Below are 27,239 nucleotides of genomic sequence, written 5' to 3'. Positions count from 1 at the left end.
TTAAACATGTTTAAATAAAGTGCATACCATTGGACATTAAGTCCAAAATGGATAAGATGTGTAATATATCTTGAAATTAGATGTGCAGTCAGATTCACGGGCACTTGCATAACGCATATACCACCAGGACTTGGTACAATATTGACATATATACGTAGAAATGAACCAAGCTTAATCGATGGTGAGTAGGGAATTGACATTTGTGACGACAACAGTCTCCGTAGCAAAGATGGTAACATGCAGGACTCCAAATCAAGATGTTGCAGGTTCATATCCCGCCGAAATTTTACAAGTGTTTTGTTCATTAATTTTTTGTGTCAATATGAGTAATAGTATTTCTCTCATACAGGAAACGAAAGCTGACAATGAAAGTACAACTGATCACTACGACCGAACCTGAACTGTTTTAGGACGGTTTTAAACGGTTAATTGAATTAATATTATTTTTTTAGATTGACCTGTCTGGATTAAAGAGGGTCCGTTATATGCAGTAATAGATCAGTAAAACGCTACCTGAGAGAACATAAATGTAGCGTGTAAGCTACACGTCGCCCTGGGGGTAATGGGTACGGTTGTATTTATCTTCCTAAAATAGAATAGGTTTTCGACAATTATCGGGAATAATTTTCAGGTGGTGTAGGTAATGAAATTAATTATACCAAGGACGTAAATTACGTTACGGAAAAATGTCGCAATGCATCATGTTTAATCCCGAATTTTCTCAAAACGTTTTATCGTGATTTTATCATCTTGTGTTTGAATCTAGCACAACACTGTAAAAATGTGTTCAGATACTAAACCAAAACCTATAGAATTCAACCACGTTTCTAGTCCAAATTTTGAAATTTTTACCCCTAAACTTGTTTTGAATTGTGTTTAACAGCTAATCGTGTTTAGGATCTAAATGTGGGAAAGACCAGAAAACACCCATTGATATCTCAACAACATGTATGAACACGACGCGTTTAAAACCTCGGCGGGATACAAACCTGCAACCTCTACCCCCTTCGCTCTACTACCTGTGCTGCTGAGACTGCTGTCCTCACAGATGTCTGTTGTCCTAGTCACCATCAACCTCTCTTGGTATATTTGTACATTCGTAAGTTAATAGTATACCAAATTCGTTGTGAATCCTGGTGGTTTATGTGTTAAGCTAGTGCCTGTGGAAAGGATCTACACATCTAATTTCAATACATAATAAACATCTTATCCTTATTTGACTTATTGCAAAATGATATGCACTTTATTTAAATGTGTTTAAACTCAGAACGTTTTTAAACGTGTTTAAATTCTAAACATGTTTAACCATTAAATTCTGAACGTGTTTAAATTCCGGACGTGTTTAAATTCTAAACATGTTTAAATTCTGAACATGTTTAACCATTAAACATGTTTAAACGTGTTTAAATACTAAGCATGTTTAGATTATGATGATGTTTAGTTTAGGTGGTGTTTATGCTGTGAGACAAAAATTCGTTTCAAGGGTTTAGATCCTAAGCGTGTTTAGAAAAACACACCAAATGTGTACTCCGTTTTGGATTTAAACACATTCCTAAACATCTTTTCATTGAAACATGTATTGTATGTGTTTACATTCTAAACTCTTTTTAACTGTACAGTAACACTGAAAATATAGTTGTGCAGTAACACTGAAAATGCAGTTATGAACTTTTAGAACTTATTCAACATCTATGATGAAGGTTGGGCTGTTGCGTCCTTAAGCCGTGTCTGGATCCAGAACCTAGGCTCACTCCAATTAGCATCCTTGGCTTGTTAGCACCATGTCCCTAGTCGTGGGTCTCGTCACCGAGGTAACAACCCTACATGATCTGCTTCAACATGGGCCTTACAACCACATTTAGCTGCCAAAAACCAATTCGAACTGAAACCCTGTTTAAGCGGTATTAGCCCGAACTCTCTCTCATTCTTACATGCTCAGAGTGAGAGGAGAACGACATTTTCACATATTTTGATCATTAATGATGACGGGAGTTGGAGGGATAAAAAAATGGGGTTTTATTTGGAATGATGTATTTAAGAAAACCAAACCAGGGGAAAATAAAATAAGATATAGCAAATATAGACTCAGTGACATGACGTGCCTGTTGACAACTAGTATTTAAGACAATCGCAGTGTTTTTTCTTCATTATCTTCTACTTTAACAAATGCCTATGACATCTTTCATTTGCTCTGAAATTTCATAATTATCATACCATATCATTTCTATTAAAAGGAATTTCACAGAGAAAACAGACCCGTCTGACTTATTTTCAATTCCTCTTCCACTTCTATCATCGTAACCCCAGAAAGAGTTCCAGTTGAAACACCCCTTTATTTAAACCTTCTCGTCCCACTTGATATGTGATTTTGTGTCTTCGCCTCTCTTCATTTCAGACGTCATTGAGATATATTTGCCACATCATGCGTAGGCGATCACGTTGCAGCCCTACGACGCTAAAACGAAGATGAAATAACTGAATCGTATTACATCGGTCACACAGAAGTATCCATGGTGTGGGTGGTGATAGCATAATGATAAAACAGAGGGACAGATGAAATAGCCCCTATTACCATACATCGATAACTCCAGTAAATGTAGCAACCCGTCCCGTACGCTTCTGGTAGGGCGGGATCATGCAATATGAAGACGCCAAATCTCATTGGACAAATATTGTGTCACGTGGCCCAACCATGTGATCAGTGGAGCGTGAGAAATCGCGGCGCGTCATTGAGATAGTGTGTTCTGTTTAACGGTGATTTGTATTCAAAGCAAACTGATGAAATTCTATTGAATGGCAATCTGAGGGAGCAGCCCCTTGTTGTAACGTTGGGAACAAAACGCTGACGAGCAGCTCATAGCATTGACGTCACACGCCACCCCCTGGCGTGTTCACAGTCTTGCAGAAATTATAATTTCATGAAAGGTGTATAAATACATAGCACAGCGTCGCTAATTATATTAGCACTCTCGCGGTAGTTTGGTGGTGTTTATAAGCTACAGGTAGCCAACAAAGGTTACCTGCTTCTTTTTACCTGTGAGCTCTCAGTCCAACCGCAACCACGGGGAATTGTGTGGAAATCTGCAAAGTGGCTCTGAAGAGGACCCCTATGTTAGGGCCGCGCCCAATGGACATACGAAAACCGCCGCCCCTCACCCACTACCACGAGGAGAGGGACTTTCCGCCTGAGAAAAGGGATTTATGCAAAAGTGAACTGTATAGAAAAAGACGATGTCAAAATATAATCCCTCCCTCCGACAGCCAGATACGAGCTCTCGAGGTAAGTTAAAGTTTGCACTTATTGGTTTGTGATACGTGTTGTAAGTACTGTTTCTAGAAAATATCAAAACTGCACAATTATTGCGTCTGTTTGCTTCTTGAAACAGACACAATAAATGACGGATCCTCAGTTCTAAAGAAAGTATACAGCCATGTTTGATGGTGGCTAAAAATGACACAAAAAGGAAATAGTTATTTGATGGTGATGTAATTGATACAGGTGTCATAGTTGTGTTTTGGACCTTAGCATTGCAGTGTTTCGGCGACTGTTTTCGGCCTAGTAACGTTTTGATAACGTTTGCAATTATTTGATTTTTAATTGAATGCTTTCGTTTGCCCTGCAGTTTAGCAGAGCAGCTATGCTTCGCCGATCATTTGATATCCTGAGGATTTGGTTTTGCAGTTGTAGCTGAGAAAATATCTAATTTCCACGCCAAAGTCACTTTATATATAACTATATATAAATAATTATTCAAATCGCCTACCCAATTAACAAACTTGTGTGATTTAAAAGTGCCCAATCACTATCTGCCTCCTTGAATTTTTATTAAGAAGTAAATGTGAAAGTATTATCCTGACAGCTATGAACGGTAATGAGTGGTTGTGGTGAAGTGTTTGACATTTAGTTAATGGATACTATGTTGGTCCAATATTACAACTATAAGCGACAAGAACCATGTCCTTAATCATAAGAAATCCCTGCTAAAATCAGAGTCAATTGTACGATGCCGGCTATATAATGAACAAGTGTGTGTGAATTACTTTCAAATAGTGATGATATGTTCGAAAAGGTGAGCGTAGTCTGACCCACCAGTGGCATCCGTCACAAACACATGCAAAGGCAAATCAATTGATCACCTGAAAAAACAACACTGGAAGAAGTCGAAATAGGGAATTGCACTGGACATAATACGTCACTGATGCGACAAATTTGCAAATATCCTATATATATGTCTACCATAGCACGTTCTGAAACCTTTGCTGAGATCTTGGCTGTTTAGTAACCCTTCATAAAAAAAACAACGCTCTTCGAAATCTTCGTCGTTAGGGCATGCTCGATTGTTGCTCAAACGGCTTTTTTTTAAATATAGACACCAAAGTTGGAGCTGCTGGAATATAGCTGGACTTGAAGGGAAAGTTGATTATTGATAAGTTGAAGTCATCCCTCTTGTCATACAGTCCTCGGCATATTTTTGTCACTCTCAATCTTATTGCATAAATCGACATATGAAACTGATGAGGCGGCTTTAATGGTCTCTCTTACGTCTAGCTCTGGTGGGTGAATCAGTGGGAGGGACTTGGCTAGTTGACCGTTATTGAACGAAATCAGATCACCGATATGCCTGAAACTTAAGTTAATCTTCTCGGCCACATTGCCTTGTTTTCATTTTGCCAAACCGAGCAGAAATTCCTATTTATATGCATAAAGAAACAGATCAGCTATAAGAGAAGCACAATTGGTGCCCATGGGGATGCCTGCTTCTTGCCTAATTGCCTTATTCCTAGATTTCGCATAGATGTTATCAAAGAGGAAACCCAGCATTTCACATATTTAATTTTTGACAAATTGTTCTGAACCTGAATATAGAGATGCAACTATATCTGTGGTCACCACGTTTAGTAACAAAAGCCCAATCGAAAGAAAGTGTTTCCTTAACTTTGTCGGGACAGTGCTGTACAAAGTTAAAAATCAATGTTTTGCCAGAATTGAACTTGGTTCTTTGTTAAGTATATTGCAAAGAGAACCCCTTGGGTGATAGCGAACATCAGGAAATAGTGAGTTATGCGTTGTTCGAGGGGAACGCAGGAATGTGTCGATATATACAAGTGTTGGAGCCCTACAGTTTCTTCGTCTTAAACGATAGATCGGGTTAATGGGGTTCGAGTTAACAGGTGTTGCTGAACCATGCTTCAATGTAATAACGTTCAACTAGAATGATGCACAGACAAAATTGAATTTTGTTTCATTGGGGATAATGAAGCCGTTTGATAAATATTTTATCCTACAGGGTTATGCGGGGCTTCGATATGCCCCCGTGTGATATGTCCGTAGTCAGTACATGTGACAGCGACAGTATATGTAGCGACCACATTACAAACTACTTATGATACACATTTTTTAAAAGGGGAATAAGACATCGAAACCAAACTGTTAATGGGTTATTTTGTCTTTTATAATAATGTATTGTTTTAATAAATTCCCTAATTTAAAGTTTAAACGTTTTCGGAACTTCATACGATCTACGACACCGTCTTATGAAAGATAATTCAGATATGCTTAAGTAATATTTTCGTATTCTATATTTATTAATTTATTCATTTTAAATGTGTTTTTTCTTTTTTTCTTTCTACCCACAGGACAGTCTCCGCAATCTTGATGGCATCAGTAGCCCTTCAGGTATCGGCACGACCACTTCCGTTGTATTTTCTCTGCGCAACCAAATCGGACATCTAGCAAGCGCCCTCCGAATATTCCAGGTATACTTTCAATGAATGCTATTTTAGTGTTTAAATCAATTTTCTTTCAATACTTCCTTTGTTTTGTTCTATCTCTAATGTATTCAAATACAATACAATACTTGCATCATCTTTGTCTACATACTAGTATTATATTCGCGTTAAATATGCTTCACTATCAAAACTGATTTATCTTAATTTCTTGTATCTTTTAGCATTTTGGGTGATACAGTTCTACAAAGTTTAAAAATATTTGGCCACAAGTAGGATTTTGTTGGAATATACAGAATTCTTTGTTGGAGAAGAGCTTCGCATCTGAAAAGATAGTGTAACTCATCTCCTACTGAAAGTGATTCACAAAGTTGACAAAGTCTATCTTATCCTGGTATATTCTGTCATCGGCCAGTCTCAACGGGCAAGTCGTGATTTGAATTACGAAATTTTGATATCGGCATGTACTTGCCGTTACTGAGTAACAAATATATATATATATACTTTCCCTCCACTTTTGTATAAACTGATCCTTAAGTGCCTGTTCGACCGTTGAGACTAGCCAATTTGTAGAGCATATGGACATTTTATGAAATATTTCACTTCGTCCAACATCATTTGGTATAATTTTAACACACACGCATGTGACGCAGGTGCTCAACGGGTTGCACATGGGTTGAGCACACGTTGTCAACGCGTGTGCAACGGATGTGCAGCGCGTTGAAAACCGGTGTGCAACGAGTGACCCACGCGTGCGTCATGCGTGTAACACGGGACCGGGTTTCAGTTGAACATGGCAAATCAATCAAATGAATAGTCAAATAAAACAAAACAATGAGATGTGAATCTTGAGTTAATGAGTGGCCATTGACCTGTGTTCACCAGACCATAAATACATGGCCGGCCGTCTTAATTAGTGTTCGGCTGCTCGACTTGACTGCGGGAACCCATTCCAATAGGGTTCAGTCCAGCCATTGTGACTTGCCGACAGTAGTGAATTTAGAACACGTGTTCATTTCTACGGGAACCCCCGCATTGTAACAATTGTCGCGGGTTGGTAAATATTCGCAAATAATCAAGTGATTGTGTTTGTGGATTGTGGATATTTTCGTTTTAATTTTTTGTCAACATGAGTCATTCCAAGTGATCGCAAATATAACGATGTTCGTTCGCCAAATGTATGCTTTAGATGTCATAATTATGATAGAGCAGGGGTGGTTGGGTAGCCTAGTGATTAAAGCGTTCGCTCGTCACGCCGAAGACCCGGGCTCATTTCTCCACGTGGGTACAACGTGTGAAGAAAATTTCTGGTGTACCCCGCCGTGATATTGCTGGAATATTGCTAAAAGCGGCGTAAAACCATACTCACTATGATAGAGCACTCACCAGTACTGATGCCCTATTGGTACATGCGATTATATGCCCCATTTCCCCCCACCCAACTTTTTGTTTTGTTTCTATAAGAATTAATAAGAGGACGTTTTGTAGGGGGATCTAACATTTACCATTAATTTAAAAGGATATTGGAACTGAATACAAACTGCTAAGTTGTCTGACTGTAATTTGTGATTTTAACAATCACAGGGTGTGACCATGTAGACAGATTGAGGATTGTGTTTTTTGCAATTGCCCAATGCGCATACTGAGTATGGCTACTTTGGGAATACCAACGGTAACAGTGTCTTATTAGAGGAAATTGGGATTCTTTGTCCTTTCGTGTTCTGTTGGTAAATCCGTTCACACTGTTGGAAGGAAGTCACTCAACCAGGTCATAGTTCTATATCGGGGTCTTCTCTCCTGCTGATTGGGAGACAGAAAGCGTTAGCTCGTCACGCCGAAGACCCGGGTTCGATTCCCGACATGGGTACAATGTGTGAAGCCCATTTCTGGTGTCCCCCGCCATGATATTGCTGGAATATTGCTAAAAGCGGCGTAAAACCTCACTCACTCACTCTATGTTTTATTACTTTACATTTCCACAGAACCATCATGTCATATATACTGGACGATGTCATGACAATGGTCATGCGCAAGGTTCTAGGTTCAAGGTTCTGCGCGTGATAGTCATACGACCCATGACATTTCCACTGTATACAGGCACCTTGTGTTCGTTTGACTCGGTCGACTGGCCGCAGTAATAATGTTTTTAGTTTTGACAGCATCATGCTCGTGGAGGCATTGAATTAAAAAAGATTCGCTTGTTCATTTCATGGAGTAACAAATAGGGAGCAACATAATGAAATAATAAAGTCTTTGCATGGGATCGTACCGGAGTTTACGTCATGTTGGTATGGGGTTTCAGCCACGAGTGTTTGGCTACAATTGTTCGTCGGAAATATTAAACGGTTGGAACAATAGAGTGACGTCATAAGAATTATTTATGGCGATATATAAAGACTAAGAGGTGAAACGAAACTGAAATTGAGGTCTTGAATATTAACAACAAAAGAGGACAAATATTTTTTTTAATGCCATTTTGTACCATCGATTATACGAAACATACTCTTTTTGCATCGCTTTCAATTCCAGGTGTGATATGCTACAATCGTTTGAATTAATCTAAATGTTACCGTGTAAAAACGTGTTGATTTTTTTTACCTTGTCAAACGTATAGAGATTTATCTTTACACTCAGCGCCTTATGTGTTAATATTGATATATGTTGATATTGATATGTTGCCTAGCGCTTGTAGAAGAAACAAATTATCCAGAAAAAATAATTAAGCATTAAGAAACCTGACACAGACTTATGATGTTCAACCCGTAATCTGTAGGTCTGTTGACTTAACACCCTAATGCACAGGTTCTGGGGTCGAATAGGTCTTCAGCAACCCATGCTTGCCGTAAAAGGCGACTTTGCTTATCATAGGAGGCGACTAAATGGATCGAGTGGTCAGACTCGCTCAGACTGACCTGGTTGATGCATGTCATCGTATCCCAGTTGCGTGGATCGATGCTCATGATGTCAATCACATGAGTGTCTGGTCCAGACTAGATTATTTACAGACCGCCGTCATATAGCTGGAATATTACTGAGCACAGCGTTAAACAACAAACAAACTAAACTAACTATTCTAATCTGTTTAATCTTACCACACTGCAGTAAGCTATTCAGGAGATCAATGATCACATCTAACTTAATAACCCAATCGTTGATTTGATAATTATCCCCCAAAAAGAGAAAACGCCAAATGAGAACCACGGAAACCTATATATAGCAGAATCTATCGTCCGGAAACATGCATTTTAGGCAAGGATTGAGGGCTGATACCACGAGTTACCTACACCTAGCAATAGCAATACACCGATGGCCAGGGCCTACTTGCACCAAGCGATCTTAGCGCTAAGATGATCGTAACTCCCATACTTTAACATAGGCTTACAATATTTGTAGCGCTAAGATCGCTATGTGCAAGTAGGCCCAGGAGTATGACGACACCCACAGGTGAAAGGGTTACACAGGTGAAAGGGTTACACAGGTGAATGGGTTACACAGGTGAAAGGGTGACACAGGTGAATGGGATAATGACGACATCAACCTGTTACATAAGTGCTTGGTGCATAATGTGTAATTAGGATCCCTGAAAAAAAGAATGGTAATTTATGTTTTGAGCACATGCAGACTATTTGCTTTTTACTTAAGGACGGGCACTGTACATTAACATTTTCTTTGACCATTGTGTTTTAGCTTTTGTGTCAACAGTATTTTACACGAAGCCCTACTATAGGATGTCATTGTTACGGCCTCGTTGGAGTAAAACATCATGAATTTGAACAACTGTATCACCACCGAAGACAGAAAACTTGATTTTAAAGTTTCAGTGGATCAATTTGAAAAACTGTATGATAATAAACCCTGAACGAGATTGTTTGTCTGGAAGATTGTCTGATTGTGATAACATGCCGTGGCTTAAATCAAATATAAAACGTCAACGTCAGAGAATACTCAATCACTATACTATACTATACTGTACTGTACTGCACTGTACTGTACTGTACTGTACTATACCGCACCGCACCGCACCGCACCGCACCGCACCGCACCGCATCGCATCGCATCGCATCGCATTTACATCACATTAACATCACATTTCATTTGTTGCATGTTATGTGTGTTATGTGTCACACGCGTGGCGGACGGGTTCCACGCGATTGACCAACGAGGTGCACACGGGTTGAGTCACGCGTGTCCATGCATGTAACAGTAGTGAACGTGATTTTCTAAGTTTAAGAAATGAATAAGCCTTGAGAAAATCGTTATGAAAATTATCAGATGTGTTCATACAAACGAGACTTTGCTCATGCTAAGGCGTGCATGTTTCGAACGTATGCCAACACTGAATGTAAAGGCAAGCTGGGATGTATCAAGACTAAGTTTGGAGGTTTTCAAGAAGCGGTTTTCTACTGACTGAACATGTGCACGCCTTCCATCAAAACTGATTCTTTTAGGAGAGACAATAGAGACATATGGTAAAAAGTAAACCCTGGTCACGGATTTGCTGATTATTAGATTTTCATTTATGTGAGCAATACCTATGTACTTGAACATGTCAGGCGCCCATATCTTGTAAGTGCAAAGGAAACAACGGTAGTTATCAACCATTTGAACATATCCGATTATTGTCATACCAATACTTGAAAGTCATTTTGGGTCCCAACTACCTCCTCGTGCACCACTGCCTGTTTACCTCACCATTAATAGTATAAACAAAGATGACCGTCATCTACATCATCTTCACTGTCGTCTTCACTGTCGTCAGGAGAACAATATCAACGTGGTGCACATCGAGTCCCGGAAGTCGCGGCGCGCAGACGCAGAGTACGACATCTACGTGGACCTGGAGACGGACACGATCCGACTGGAGGAACTGGTAAACCGTCTCAAGAGGGAGGTGGCCAACATCACCTTCAACGAGCTCAACATCCCCATGTCGCCCCCACCCAACGCCACGGCACCGTGTAAGTCGGAGTTTGTTGTTTCTAAGTCGTTATTTACCATCTATCCTTTATCAACATTTCAATTTGTGTTTATTTTTTTTATCTTATTTCATTTATATTTCTATATTTCTTTACACACAATTAAAAAAACAACCTTGGATTGTTTTCATGTTTGAATGACTTTCAAGACTTTCAATGAACAAAACAAAACTGGGATCTGTATTTGAATGATATTTATGTAGTATATTATTTTTTAATTATTTGATTTTTTTATCAAATAGTTTCTGGGTTATTTTAATTTGATATAACAAACGTAACTATAATACAACATTAACGTAACCAGCTGGAAAATTGCATAGGAATGTACTTAAACACGTAAAAAGAATAATTGTAGTCTAATTGTTTTGAAAAAATATATGTACATATTTTCAAAACAGCAAAGTGCTATTTTACCAAACATTTATACAAAACGACCAATCAAGATTGGAATCTTTGTCTGGAATGTTCCTGGAGCAGCTATATTTGTACGTGTAGCTCCTTCCTTTCATGGTGCTCTCGAAGATCTTGACAAACGCTCTTGAATATGCGCAAACAGTTAGATTTACTTGAATCACCCAGTCTCCCGTATCTCAACACAGTCAGATCGATCGGCAAACACAGCATGGGACATTAGTCGTCTTCTTAACTTGATATTATTCTGGAGGATTGTTGTGAGATTTTCATCAGACCATACTATCAGTAGCTGGGTAATTAAGTCTTTGTCTCTGGCTGACCGCTGCTTGGTTTCACGTAGTGCCTTTATGACAACCATCTGGTAGGGTCAACGACTGGAAGTATGATATAGTGACGTGACATTTCAGGCTGTAATTATAAAGAGGGTGTTTGTCCTTAGCTGAGTCTTTATGGTGACATTTGTTGCTTGAATACAGGACCTGTCACCAGAACACCATACAGACACTAAAGATTTGTAGGGGGCACGGGTGGCCCAGTCGTCTCAGGCGCCGCGATTCGCTGTGCAGAGTTGCGTCACTTGGGCACGCCAGAAACCTATGATTGTGGGTTCGAATCCCGGTTCGCCTCAATTATGTTTCTAGGTTTGTCAGCACCATACCCGTGCTCGTGGGTTTCACCGAAGTGGCAAACGTCTGAGACCTGCATCACTCCGGGCTTTCCTCCCACATTAAGCTGACACGCCGCGATATAACTAGAATACTGTTCCCGAAATATGAAATGGACAAAATACTTCACTAGATGGAACCATATAGGACAACTGTTCCTTAACATCATCAGCATCTTCCTCCCCGCAACCAAGACGAAATTGTTCCTGTACACGGTACATTTGCGCTGTTCGTATTTCTTCGCCCGACTCCGTGGTGAAATGGACACAGCGTCTGCCAGAAGAGCGGAAATTCGGTGATTCGATCTCTGGCCGCGTCATTCCAAAACAAGTTAAAAGATGGTAGTTGTTGTTACCCTGGCGCTCGGCGGCCACACACGCACGCACGCACACACACACCTGTTTTGAATTTAAAATGTAAGTCAATCGACAGTATTTCAATCATATCGTGCAACACAAATAGAAGTGAGCTGCGAAACGTGACCCCCATATACATGAATATACATGTTCAGGTGCCATGGTACAATAGGATGGAACACGTACAATACATGTAGATGACGATGGATCATCAACGGTGAAGTGTAGGTATCCCACGTTGTGACGTCACAGCGTGAAGTATTGAATATATATGTTCTGGTCTGACTGTTCCAGGTGATATGGATCAGGTGCCATGGTTTCCCCGGGCAATCGGCGACCTGGACATGTGCGCTCACCGGGTGCTGATGTACGGGCTGGAGCTTGATGCCGACCATCCGGTAAGTGAGTGAGTGAGTGAGTGAGTATGGTTTTACGCCGCTTTTAGCAATATTCCAGCAATATCACGGCGGGGGACACCAGAAATGGACTTCACACACTGTACCCATGTCGGACTATCGAGATCCCACGATATCTGATCTCACTTCAGGGGGCACAAGTGGCCCAGTCGTCTTAGGCGCCGCGATTCGCTGTGCAGAGTTGCGTCCCTCGGATAGCCAGAAACCTATGATTGTGGGTTCGAATCCCGTTTCGCCCCGATTATGTTTCTAGGTTTGTCAGCATCATACCTGTGCTCGTGGGTTTCACTTAAGTGGTAAACTTGCATCACTTCGGGCTTTCCTCCCACATTGAGCTGACGCGCGCGATATAACTGGAATACAGTTAAAAGCCGCGTTAAACCCAACTCACTCACTCTATCACTTCAGCTAGGAATCTGAATTTCGTTTCAATGAATATTTACTGAGATAAGACGTCCGACACTGCGTACGTTATCTGAAATTGAAGTTATCCTGACGTCATACATCATACTCTCATTTCGCAGGGATTCAAAGATGAAGTGTATCGGAAGAGAAGAATCCTTTTCGCCGAACTCGCGATGCAATACAGCCAGTAAGTTGAAATCAATACTTTGTCTCAAATCTCCACATTACTTTCAGCAAGATAAAACAATGCAAAGAAACTTTTTGTCACAAAGGAGTTTCATCTAACGCCGAAACGATCCCGCGCCACAATGGTTATAGAACATGTGTTTGGATCGTTTTTATGTCCGCCCTGTTGACTGTCATCTCGCATTTAGACATCACAGCAGTGACAAGAGCGCTGTTCAGAGGCCATGTTTGACGTGAATGTTGAAAGATCATGAATAACATCCTACAGTTCTACAGTCAGCGGGGTGTTTCAAATGGTCGGCCATGACAGTGTGGATTGTAGGGAAATGCTAACACGACTTGGAACATAATTGCCCTTTTCATCCGTCCTGTCATCTATTGGAAACTCTCTCCTCCAACAAAGTTGAGAAGGTCGAAAAGATGGATCTGTTTCCACACAGGCGCCATAGTGATGAGGTCAAACTCCGACACCGCACATGGCGCCTGGATGTACCCGTCAAAATCAATGGCGGGACAGACGACTCATTAAAAGCAATGAATATGTATAGCAGACATCAAGGGGGGCTTAGGTGGCCGTTTGTGCAGGAAATGGTGAAAGTGTTATGTAACATTTATCGATGTTATTTATGTGTAATTAACGCTGGTTGGGCCTTGCTTCAGACGTGACATTGAAGGGGAAGGTCACGTGTTAGATTAGTTACACGTCACTAGGTGGCGCTGGATCGAAAAAGTGTGAAACACTGCTCCATGGGAATGTCGCGGTGCTGATTAGCACTGCAAAGTGTTAATAGCATTGTTGGTGTCATACCTCTAACCATAGACAGCTGCAAGTCTGTCAATTATAATTACGTCAAAGGTAGAACGTGTTCATGTCGCGCTGCCTTCTTCAACATAGCTAAATCTGGCTTTCAGTCCAGGTCTTGTCCTTGTGAAGCGTAATGTGTGAAACTGAAACACGGTGTGTTTGCTGGGTAGTCATGAACTGTTTGATGGATACTTTTTGAGAATAGTTTTTTTTTACGGGAATTGAGTAAAAATTGTTAGTAGTCAGTCAGTATTGTTTATTCACAAAAAGTGTTAGGCCGTAGGCCTATTACACAGAACTATTACAGAGAGAGGGAGAAAAAAGAATTACCACTATTTTACATATATATCCATATCCATACGCATTCATACACATACACATGCATATATACAAATAAATATTTAGACTGTATGCAATGAACGAAGTCGAAAAGCTTTGTAAACGTAGACTGCTAGATTTCGTATGATTTTAAAGTTAGTGGATGACATAAGAGCATTAAATTTATTTTTAGAAGGGGTTGTAAAATATTTAGGAGGAATATATTCAGCTCTTAAATCACTATAAGCATTGCATATAAGCACAAAATGATATTCGTTATTGTTAGTAAAAATTGTTAGTAATGACCCCTACCCCATCCCCCGAATGTGCTGCCTGTTTCGTCTTCTTGATGGATATTTTTTATGACCTGATTCAGAAATCACTAACAATGATAATCTCCATTATTAATAAAACTGATACATGGCGTTATTTTAGTTAAGAAATAAAGGATAACCGCCCCGTCGTTAATGATTAGGCATGTATACCATGACGTTGTTGTAACGTGCTGCGAGTCATATGTAGTGGAGTAAAACACAGTTTTAATGAGTTTGCGCTTTTCAATTCCAGTAAATATAACACAAACTTTCAGACAAAAAGCATCAACTACAAAATACATACATATATAGGCCTCAGGGTTTCACAATCTGATTTTTTAGCGTCAGTCACTATTTCTTGAAAAAGTATAAAATAACAAAAGGGATAATTATGTAATATAACCATTTTTTTCCTGTCTCCAGTGGCAACCCCATCCCAAGAGTGGACTATACAGACGAGGAGATCCAGACATGGTAAGTTGTCCCTGCCACAGTGGAACCCCGTGAATCCAGACCTCGTTAATCCGAACACCTCTTAAGGCTTACTGTACAAACCCGTTAAACCGTCCTAACTGTGTCCCAATGATGAATTAATCCGTATTGGAGTGAGTGAGTGAGCTGGGTGTAACGCCGCTTTTAACAGTATTCCAGTTATATCACGGTGTGTCAGCTTAATGTGGGAGGAAAGCCCGAAGTGATGCAGGTCTCGGACGTTATAGGTTTCTGTCGTGCCTAAGGGACGCAACTCTGCACAGCGAATTGCCGCGCCTGAGACGACTTGACCATCCGTGCCCCCTTAAATCCTTATGTGGGTTATTGAGAAGTCCGGATACACGGGGTTCTTTGTATCAAGGATGTATGTTTGTCTTCCCATAGTTAATCAGCACTGAATAATGAAGCATATGACCTACATGCTGACCCATCTCAAACCCCTCAGTGTAACTAATGAATACAATAAGATTGTCGGTTTCATCCTTATTCGCCTAGTTGGGCGGTCGGGTAGCCTAGTGGTTAAAGCGTTCGCTCGTCACACCGAAGACCCGGGTTCGATTCCCGACATGGGTACAATGTGTGAAGCCCATTTCTGGTGTCCCCCGCCGTGATATTGCTGGAATATTGTTAAAAGCGGCGTAAAACCATACTCACTCACTCACTCACTCACTCACTATTCGCCCAGTGTCGATCCCCGGCCTTAAATGCACCCGATAGGATTTCCCCGCCTTAATGTTTTGAGCATGGTGGCGCATTTATATAACGCCCCCTGCTCATGTTCGGGCCGGCCATATATCCCTCGTTTAACTTGTCCTGTAAAGACATAAATGTAAACTGATACACGCGCGTGATATTCTACTTACATTTCCCCGACGTCTCCCGTCTATAAAAAGTACAAAAAAGTACAGCCCTCCCGTAATCCAAACAACATTTGTGCGACCATAACACCATAAAGGATTTATGTATGTCTTTTATTCGATTCTTTCGCAATGTATGGCATTGTATAATCTGCTTCACCAAATGTATGGTATTTTTGGCGACCCAATTTTAAGGCAATTTATAGCCACCCTCTCAGAGTGTATGACATTTATTGGCTGTATTCCCTAAATGTATAACGATTATGATAGCACCCCTCTTAAAATACACGTCATTTAATGGCCCAGCAAAAATTATGACATTTAATAGAGATCCCCAAAAGATCGTTCCTAAAGGTCGGTCGGATATACCTCGTTGAATCAACCATTCAACGGGGCTGTGGAGTAGCCTAGTGGTTAAAGCGTTCGCTCGTCACGCCAAAGACCCGGGTTCGGTCCCCGACATGGGTATAATGTGTGAAGCCCATTTCTGGTGTCCCCCGCCGTGATATTGCTGGAATATTGCTAAAAGCGGCGTAAAATCACTCACTCATTCCTCAATGTGTTTAGTTTTTCACGATTCTCCCAAAGGGATTGTACTGTTTGGCAATTCTTCTTTGGTGAATGACACAGCTGACTGGCGCCATCTTTTCTCCATCCCAGGGGAACTGTGTTCTCGGAGCTGATGAAGTTGTACCCCACCCACGCCTGCCGGGAGTACCTCAGCAACATCCCTCTTCTCGTGGAGCATTGTGGGTACCGAGAGGACAACGTGCCACAACTCGCAGACGTGTCCAGATTTCTCAAAGGTAGGGGGAGACTGTTAAGTCATTCTATAAATGTACCCCAATCATGCTGTGACGGGGCGCTGGGGTAGTCAAGTGGTTAAAGCGTTCGCTCGTCACGCCAAAGACCCGGTTTCGATTCTCACATGGGTTCAATGCGTGAAGCCGTGATATTGCTGGAATATTGCTAAAAGCGGCGTAAAACCATACTCACTCATTCATGCTGTTAAACAATATGAAAGTACCGGTAAACAGATTTACAGCGTTTAACTGGTATTATGTATGGAGTTGTAGAAGGTGACCAAAACCAGCAAAACGTATCATAATTAATGAAAGCGATAATGTCCCTTCTAGCACTCCATCACTGTTGGATGAGTGTCGGATTTTGTCAGTCGTGGTCACATTTATCGTTAAGTCTGATTTTTATTTCATGGCCACCAAATTATTCGAAAGTCTTGTTTTGAGGGGTGTTTTGAATTTAATATGAACTTAACTTAAAGTTCAAGTGAAGTGTGTCTCGCACGTTGTGGGGGGGGGGGGGGGGTAGTCAAATGTCTCCTTCACGTGCGTGGGACGCGGAGGAGACTCGGATCTCGGGCATTGATTTTGGTCTTATCGGAGACTTCATCAAATCATGAAAATTCATGCAGACAATGCTTAACTCTCAGAATATTCCGGGCTCCATCTTGAAGAGATGGTGTCAGAAACGGATTCGTTGTCGTGAGGAAGAAATACACTTACATCAGCAGAATAATTGCATTTGTGATTTGGAAAATATTATTGCTCAGAAAATGGGATTCATTGTTATGGAACTGATGTATATTTAGTTCTGGAGTTCACTTCAATGGATGATTTGGGTTTGTGCTGTGACAGCTGTTGTGAAAAAGGGTCGCCAAGTTTTTGATCGAGTTTTTTAGTGATTACTGCCCTGAAATAGATTGGCTAATTTCGCATCAGGTTACCCATCTTAATGTCATACATTCAATGGCATAGTTCACCCGATTGATCTGCAACTTGACAAGCACGTCTGAAGTTGAAACGTTCAGAGTAAGAGAGTTGGGTTTAGCGCTGCTTTGAGCGGTATAATTAAGCACATGCAAGTTTTATACAATTGACACTTTCGTGAAACACACGAGCTCGGGTATGATGGCGAATGATCTGGGATTCGAACCCATGATCATATGTTAGTGGTACGCCCATCATCATAGGTAAGTGGTACGCCCAAGGTCATAGGTTAGTGGTACGTCCAAGGTCATAGGTTGGTGGCACACGCAATAGCATAGGTTAGTGACACGCCTCAGGAACGCAACTCTGTACAGTGAAATAGGCGACACTTCGTGATATAACTAAAATATTTTTCAAAAGTGAGTGAGTGAGTTGGATTTAACGCCGCTTTTAACAGTATTCAAGTTATATCACGGCGTGTCAGCTTAATGTGGGAGGAAAGCCACTTCGGGCATGGTGCTGACAAACCTAGAAACATAATCGGGGCGAACCTTGATTCGAACCCACAATCATAGGTTTCTGGCGTGCCCAAGGGACGCAACTCTGCACATCGAATCGCGGCGCCTCAGACGCCTGGGCCACCCGTGCCCCCCATTTCAAAAGAGATGTTAAATCAAACATACTCACATTAATCATCATATATATGGTCTCTGTTTTTCGTATTCGGGAAAATATCCAACTTTCAATAAATACTTTGTGTTATTTTGTTTTCAGACCTCACTTCATAACATACTCGAATATATTGAATTGAGGAGCATTGAACATTTGTTTATAGAATTCAAATGATCAGCTTCTTATGTTTATGCAATTGTGGTCAATCACAACATACGCGTTTTACCGTTCATATAACCCATATATATGATTAAAAGTGTGTAAACCAGAATGTTATTATCCCCCGCCCCAACGAAGTTGGCGGGGGATATTGAAATGGGTTCCGTCCGTGTGTGCGTGTGTGCGTGCGTGTGTGCGTGTGTGCGTCCCGAAATCGTTTCCGGAGCATAACTCAGAAACCGTCAAATATTTCTCTACGAAATTTTGCATGTCTATCAGACTCATGCTGAACTGGTGCCTTTTGCTATTTAGGAATTTTATAAATTTTTATGTTTTACGTTTCCATGGCAACAACTTGGACTTAGGTTCTATAAGGGTGGTGTTCGTTTCCGGTGCATAACTCAAAAACTGTTAAATACTTTCTTACAAAACTTTGCATGTCTACTAGGCACATACCGAACTGGTGCCTATTGCTATTTGGGAATTTTATAAATTTTTATTTTTTTACGTTTCCATTGCAACAAGTTGGACTTAGGTTCTATTGGGTAGTGTTTGTTTCTGAGGCATAACTCAAAACCCATTCAATACTTTCTAACAAAACTGTGCATGTTTACCAGACACATACTGAACTGCCTTTTGCTATTTAGGTATTTAAGATTTTTTTGATTTTTTACGTTTCCATTGCAACAAGTTGGACTTGTTATTGTTAAAGTAATAACATGACCCATTAAAAATACAACAGTGTAACTGATCTTCAACCTACTCAACTGTATAAACACTGCCTCCTATCCTGTATATATTCTTGTCAACCATAATCTGTACTTGCTTGATAACGGTGTTAGAACCAACACCGAAACGTCGATCCTAATTGTAATAAAGAAGTTGTTCGTCCATATGTCTCATCCTTACTCATTACAAATACAGTTACGTATTCTATCATAAACTGCAGATGGCAAAACACCAGTAATAACTTTTTTTAGTGCTGCAATTAGGCCATTTACAAAAGGTCCAGTGAACATAGTTCACAGGAGCTAATGCATTGCACACAACCAGACATGTCATATTGGCGGGGGATATGAGTATTTCATGCTTGTTTTATTTCGTGGTGTACCGCTTCTTTAGACAATCTGTGTATTGTTTCAGCACGGACAGGCTTCCAGCTTCGACCAGTGGCTGGCTATCTCTCGTCACGTGACTTCCTGGCTGGCCTGGCGTTCCGTATGTTCCACTGCACCCAGTACATCCGCCATAGCTCCGACCCCTTCTACACGCCAGAACCGTACGTCTATATGACCATGCTTCACACTCTGACTAGGTAGCTGTAAAGCCATCTTCACGAGGCAAGAGCGTTAACTGACATTAAAAGTCCTGTTTGCACCCTTGCCCAACTAGGCTGGAAGTCCTGGGCTCGATCGTAGCGCCACCAGTGGCTGTTACGAGTTATGTCCCTTCTATGCCTCTCTGGACCAATCAGATTCCGCCTCTCGTACCATTGCATTTGCTTCAAACAAAATGGCGGCGCCCCGTCAAGACGATCTGATCGACAATCAAGATTTATATTGTTATATAATGGGTCTTAAATCGCGAAGTGCATCAAATAACGTGCGCACCTTGATTAAAAACATGGAAAGATTTGGAAAATATCTGTTGACAACGAGTTGGCGCTGCTCATGAATGTGTTTTCTAATCATACAACCCTGAAAAGGTTAACTCGGGGTATTCCGAATGACAGTTACGGCCTGTTCGACTGATTCCGTCAAAAAATCATTGTCAATAGCTCGTTTCCATGGAATAAATATTTCGAAAGGAAAAGACTTTCCATAGCCCGTGGAAAGTACTGTCATACAACATCGATCATCTATCCGACATTCCAGAATTTTCTTTTCTCAAACTATGAATCAAGAACTTTGTCAAAATATTTTTTAAATGGTAGTCTGGAATGGAAGTCGCCAGTTTGAAACTTATGTCGTGAAGCTCGAGGACGCTGCTTTCTAACGGCTTATGCCGACTACTTGTTAATCAATCCATTGGTCGGTCAAAGTTCGTGAAAGGTCGTTCTGACGTGATCTCTAATGGGATGTCCTCTCTTTGTTTAGCGATTGTGAGCAAAATTTGATACAGGTCTTAAGACCAAATCTCAACGCCCCACCACCATCCAACATAATAAATGACCGGTCCCTTAAATATTCGAAATATTACGAATGATAAGTTCAATATGTGTACATACCAGTACTGAGCGCAGACAAAGTTGTAAGTTTAATAAGTCTGTGCATCAGTTCCTCGTGTTTGGCAGCTCGTATACTATGATGGGTGACGATGACACCGAATCTTGTATTTAACTAAGACAAGCAAGAGTCGAGTAACTTACAACACACAAGGGGACAATGGGTAGCCTAGTGGTTAAAGCGTTCGCTCGTCACGCCGAAGACTCTGGTTCGATTCCCCACATGAGTACAATGTGTGAAGCCCATTTCTGTGTCCCCCGCCGTGATATTGCTGGAATATTGTTAAAAGCGGGATAAAACCACACTCACTCACGCACTACAACACACAAGACATTTGATGTCCGCTTTTCACACTTTTAATTGATTTTAAAAAGTTACTTTAAGAATTGTTTGCCAACTTCTGTCACATGGCGCCCTTTGACCTATTTCCCTGCCCCACAGGGACTGTTGCCACGAGCTGATGGGCCACATGCCCCTCCTGGCTGACCCCAGTTTCGCCCAGTTCTCCCAGGAGATCGGACTCGCCTCCCTCGGGGCATCAGATGAGGAGGTGTCCAAACTAGCAACAGTGAGTATATCACGTCACATTCGTGACCACTCGTGTCTTTCCGGAACAAACCGAAGGACTACTCGTGCCCCTCTCGGTTCCGTCTTCGCGGACACACAGCGAAAACAATAGTTATTTTTTACCACATACGCCTTGTAGGTTAAATGGATAGTTCCTAAATGGAACACGGTTGTCATTGACAATCCCGTTTTATGCAGTCAGGTGAAACGAGTGTTACTTTGGTACAAACTATTATACCTATCAACAAGACCCGTGAACATCCGGGTTAGAAGAGGTCTTCAGCAACCCATGCTTGTGGTAAGATTCAACTAACGGGATCGGATAAGCTCGCTGACTTGGTTGATGTATGTCATCGTATTCTAATTAGGTTAATCGATGCTCATAGTGTGAATCACTGGATTGTCTTTTCCAGACTCGATTATTTACAGACTGCCGTCATATAGCTGGAATATTGCTGAGCGCGGCGTTAAACAACAAGTAAACCCACCTTTAGACACGATATATTGTGGAGGGAAACCCGGATTCTTTGACCAAAGTCCTCATGGTAACGCACGCATTCTGAATGGTTTTTCGTGTTTTCATACCCTACATTGATCGATAGAGGGGCGAGTCTTCTTGTAGATTACGGAAACGCGCGAGTTGTGACGAATGTTCATTCGGGTTACGGACAGGCGCGAATGGGGACGAATGTTCTTGTGGATGTGACAATACGTGTGCTAGAAAACAAATGAAATGTCTCTTTGAAGCCACTTTGCCGTCACACGCCGAATGAGACATTTTTGCCTATTTTATCACAGTGTTCATTGAATTCAGTAACAGGAAAACGGGAAACTCACCAGTTTATAACAGACCATGAGATCAGATGTTATGCGAGTTAAAACAGCACAGTGATTTAAGGTGTCAGATCGCACACTGAATTTATAGTCTGTCTTACAGACCCTGATACAAATATGTATCAAATACAGCCCATGCAAGTCTATAATGTTTGGCAAGTCTAGATTACTGCAGTATCTGAAAATGAAGAGAGTCACTGGGCTCCCTTTTATTATATTTTTATTAAGATAACTGAACAACTGTTTTTTTCTGTACGATATGTTCATTTCAGAGACTAGATGTTAGTCTAACTGAATTTAGTACAGGGCCTTCTTGCGCAAAGCGATCTTAGCGCTACACTTGCGCCTGTGTTAAAGTATGGGAGTTACGATCCACCTACCGCTAAGATCGTTTTGTGCAAGTGGGCCCAGGTCATAAAGCGAATTCAGGGGTCGGATCCCAGAATGTATTCAGGCCTCACCAACTATTTAAGATGTCAGATCATGTAGTGATTTCAGAGGTCAGACTCAACAAAGAAAGAGTTTCCAGTTGTGTCCATGGCCCGAGTTTCACGCACTGTGTATGCCTACCATTGTCTTCTATTCTTTACAGTGCTACTTCTTCACTATCGAGTTCGGTCTATGCAAACAGGACGGCGAGCTGAGGGCGTACGGAGCTGGACTGTTGTCCTCCATAGGCGAGCTGAGGGTGAGTTTTCATAGGGAGTGAGTCAGTTTGGTTTTACGCCGCTTTTAGCAATATCCCAGCAATATCACGGCGGGGAACACCAGAATGGGGCTTCACAAATTGTACCCACGTGGGAATTCGAACCCGGGCCTTCGGCGTGGCGAGCGAACGCTTGAACCACTAAGCTACCCCACCGCCCCTTTTATAGGGAAATAAAATGGTAAGTGTCACACTATATTACACAGTTTCTGACATTTTAAGGCAACGATTCCTTAGACTAGGCCTCTCGTGTGATGCTGTTCCAAAGTGAAGAGGTAGAAACTATATGGGGCCTGGTCATTTTTACGAAACAAAATCTTTTCTCCAATTTTGGATAATTAATTTTGTCAGAAGCAAGTGCTGAAAAATAATGTCAACGTCAGTTATCGTCAGTGATATTTTCCAAACCTTTGTAAATTTTGAAACTCGGGGTAATAAAAAGGCAGATATCAGTCTTTTAGGTTTGTTTAACATGAAACAGGGGCTATGGTCTAAACCGCCGCAAGTCGCTTTGTAGAGTTACCTCCCTTAGCCATGTCTGGATCTGCTGAACGTTGGTTGGTCTGATGGTCTTGGTCTTTCAGCACAATATCAGGCGTGTGCATGCATTAAATCCGCCAAGATCTATGACCTGCGGGACGTGTGGTTGTATTTTACCAACACGTCAGGCCATGAAATAATACTGTTCTGAGATACTGTTCACTGGAACAACGGCGGAATATCGTGGTATTAATGATGTGAACTACGTCTGTCTTTTGCAGCACGCTTTGACGGACAAGGCGGAGAAGATCGCCTTCGAGCCAGTGCGGACCAGCACCCAGGAGTGCCTCATCACCACCTTCCAAGATGTCTACTTCTACACCGACAGCTTCGAGGAGGCCAAGGAGAGGATGAGGTTCGTCCAGTTACCATAGAAACGCATTGCATCCTATTGTCAAATACTATGACGTATGGAATGTTCCTCTGTTCATCCAGCACTGCATGGGTACCCGATAGGAAGAGATTGCAATGTGGTCGTTATCTTCTAGCGCCTCACAACCAACTTGAGTTGTATACTCCCTAGGGAGCTGAGAATGATTGTTGGTCCATTGTAATAACAATGTAGCGGTGTGAGCACGCCCCTGTGGTGTGGCTATAGGGCTATGCAAATAGGTGTACAATTATTATGATTATCATTATCATTATTACAGTACTGTATCTACTGTACGCAACTGCCAATCTTGATTTCTCTGTCTTCGCCTGTACTCTGCTATCCGTCTTGCTGTCCGTCAAGTTCGCCTGTCATTCGCTATGTTATCCTCTATCCCACAAGCTCGCATGTACATCACTATCACTTTCGTTTTTGCGGTAAAAATTCAAAGTAAAATCAAATCCTTATTTCTTTAGAATCCTTCACGGGGACTAATAGGGCGTGTATTCGAGAGCGAGATATATGAGACCCGTGGTAGATACTATCATGGTTCCGGGGACTGAGTGGTCTAATGTGACGCAATTCGCTGTGCAAAGTTGCGTCCCTTAACTGTGATAGGATCCGCTGATTGTCGATTTGAGTCCCAGATTCTCACTGATAATTATCCTCGGGTTGTTGTATCAGTGCACGTGAAGCTGTTACGTCGTGATATAATTTAAATATTGTTCAAAGCGGTGATACACCCAACATTGTAAAAATTGGGAGTTGAAATTTACCACTTTAATATACATACCCTTCGTCGCCTGCGTGACACAATGCATAAGGTGATGGCTAAACCTTCCTAAACAAAAAACCCTCAACACTAAGCGCAGCAAAGAATGTTCAAGGCCTAAAATAGTGAAGGGTCAAATCATAAAAAGAATTATAACATCAGAACATTAAAAACTATTGTGACAACTGAATATAAAATTTGCGCCCCTAATCCGACAATGTGACTTAGATACGATGTCAACAATGACATAACCCACAATTATCCGTTGACGAAAAGACGCCAAAGTCAGATCGAACTGTAATATTTCTGAAGTGTTTAAATGACAAACCGCGTTATTAATTTTTTTATTTCAAATGACGTGTCTACCTGTCATTGAACACGTCTGAAGATGGGAAATTATTTTCATCCATTATCAATGTTTACAGGCAGTTCGCCAGCACCATCAAAAGGCCCTTCGCCGTGCGTTACAATCCATACACACACAGCGTCGACGTCCTCAACAGTACTCGCTGCATCGCAACCGTAGTGAGCGAGCTGAAGGGAGATCTGTGCATCGTCAGCGACGCCCTCCGACGTCTGCAGATACTGGAGAAACTTAAACAGGAGGAAGAGAGGAAGGAAACAGAAATCTGAAGACGGGGAGAGGAAGGGCTGGGGGACAGTATTTATTTAGGTAGTTAGGAGAGGAGAGGAAGAGGTTGTGGGAGGGGGAACTGTATTTATTTGAGGGTGATGACATAGGGAGAAGATTAGATGAAGATGGAAGTACGAACATTCGTGAGAGGAAGAAGGCGTATATATTGTGTGTTATTGTTCAGACTGACAGATTAACTGGGCTTTTATGACCGCTTCAAGCTAATGCTTAGTTCCCACTCGGAGCTGATATTGTGGTTGGGCGATGGGAGTGGAGGCATGAAAATTCATGAGAGGAAGTAGGCGTGTTAATTATTTGATTGGTTGGTCGATTAACCATTGCTTTTACGAGCGCTTCCAGCTAACGCTTAGTTCCGCTCGGGGCGGAGTTGATACCGTTTGAGGAAGCTGACGGGTTGGTACATGCTGTAGAAACAAAATGGGCGGGAGTTGTTCTTGAGTGAGAGAAATAAAAGCTGTTCTCCAACAGCATAATGGACTATTTTTAGAATGATGTCAGGTTGGATGTTTGAAATAAGGTGTATTTGTTACATAGTAAAGGTTGGTATTCGGTGAAATGTGTGGAATGTTATATTGATGTATTTATTATATTGTTGAAGCTTCGAAGTAACGGATTTGGGTGAGGCGGAGAGAAACGGGTATGATTCGGAGATCCTCGGTCCCACGTGATATTAGTAACGGTTATCATAAGACTGTTTGTATAGAAGCACGTGGGATACCGATTTCACGTGATATGTTTTCGGATGGTGGCATGCATGCTCTAAGCGGGCTATTGCAAACCGTGTAAACCTAGTGACTTGCTTGGATCACTGAGAGATATGTCAGAATACAGAGGGACAGTAAGGCCACGAACAGTTTAGAATGATTGTTGGTCTTCCCATTTCGACTCCTGTCATCTTAAGGATTTTCTAGGGTAAATGGTCCGCTTTAAATATTAATTCTATGAATATCAAGAGAGCCTGCATTTTACCAGAGACGTTGGCGCTTGCTAATGAGTTTTCTTCCTAATTAGAAGAAAATTGTTATTTTTGAAAATCAACTTTGGATGAGAAGCATTTCTTCTTAGTATAATGCGAACAAAACCATTTATAACAATGTCTAGGGGTATGGCCGATTATTCCCTCTGCCGACTTCATGGTGTCCAGCGATGACACAAAAAAATAATTCTCTTTTTTTTGAAGCCATATAGTCAAATATTAGTAACAAAAAATATATAGCTTTTCAAACATACTTTTCAAGCGATATTTTAAAGTGTGACAAAGAAAATAGGAAAACAAAACTAATTGTGGTACTGACATGTAAAATAATTACGTTTATTTACCTCATTCAAAACGAATTTCCCATGCGAAGAGGGAAAAACTGTTTTAAAATTTGAATTTTGAGGAAAGTTTAATAAAATTAAACCAAGTACTATTTCTGCTGCCAATACTACATGTAGCATAGATGACATATATATGCTTTATATTTGTAGATTGTGTGTTCAAATGTATCCTGTACAAATACAAATACTGAGTTTATATTAAACACCCAGTGTTTGTTGTCGGGAGCGTTGTTGCACGAGGATACTTGACAGGTGCTACAGGTATCGGTATACAGGCAAGCTTAGATTACAGGTATTGTAGTGTCATAGAGTTCGGTGTTATATTTTAAACGTGTGTACATTTGTAAAAATGATTACTCAAGAAGGGTATTATTATGTTAAATACGGCGAATCCCCTTTACCCGGACGGTTTCGTTGATAGTGAAATAACCCCGACTAACAATATCCGGATAAACGAGTCATGGTATTCACTTGAGTCATAAAGAGACGTCATCATATTATTGGCCGGATGTAGATGTTTCCGGGGTCAAGCGGTTCCACTGCGTATGGGATTAGAATTAGATATCAAGTAGATACAGTGTTATACATTAGTTTCAAAAGTAATAAAATACCAGATATTCTCTCTCTTTTCTTTGGTTTGTTTTTAAAATCGTGTCGTTCGTTGACTAGTTGATTGAGTGAGTATGGTTTTACGCCGCTTTTAGCAATATTCCAGCAATATCACGGCGGGGGACACCAGAATGGGCTTCACACATTGTACC

The 27,239-nt window shown here is 41.2% G+C and overlaps 1 protein-coding gene across 1 annotated transcript; it reads left to right on the top strand.

The window, feature by feature from the left end:
- The first annotated feature begins 2,787 nt into the window (after window positions 1–2,787).
- On the top strand, window positions 2,788–27,098 carry LOC124111829 (tryptophan 5-hydroxylase 1-like). The gene is made up of 12 exons (XM_046471671.2): window positions 2,788–3,280; window positions 5,638–5,757; window positions 10,487–10,685; window positions 12,433–12,536; window positions 13,079–13,146; window positions 15,006–15,056; window positions 16,592–16,737; window positions 19,633–19,768; window positions 21,156–21,282; window positions 22,708–22,803; window positions 23,583–23,716; window positions 24,929–27,098. The coding sequence occupies exons 1-12, from the start codon at window positions 3,110–3,112 to the stop codon at window positions 25,134–25,136; spliced, it is 1,560 nt and encodes a 519-aa protein (XP_046327627.1). The 5' UTR covers window positions 2,788–3,109; the 3' UTR covers window positions 25,137–27,098.
- The last annotated feature ends 141 nt before the right edge of the window (window positions 27,099–27,239 follow it).

This window comes from Haliotis rufescens, unplaced genomic scaffold (assembly GCF_023055435.1).
Source record: "Haliotis rufescens isolate VD_foot unplaced genomic scaffold, xgHalRufe1.0.p SCAF_5, whole genome shotgun sequence".
Taxonomy (NCBI): Eukaryota; Metazoa; Mollusca; class Gastropoda; order Lepetellida; family Haliotidae; genus Haliotis; species Haliotis rufescens.
The sequence above is the reverse complement of the archived record's forward strand: the minus strand, read 5'-3'. Positions and strand labels throughout refer to the sequence as shown.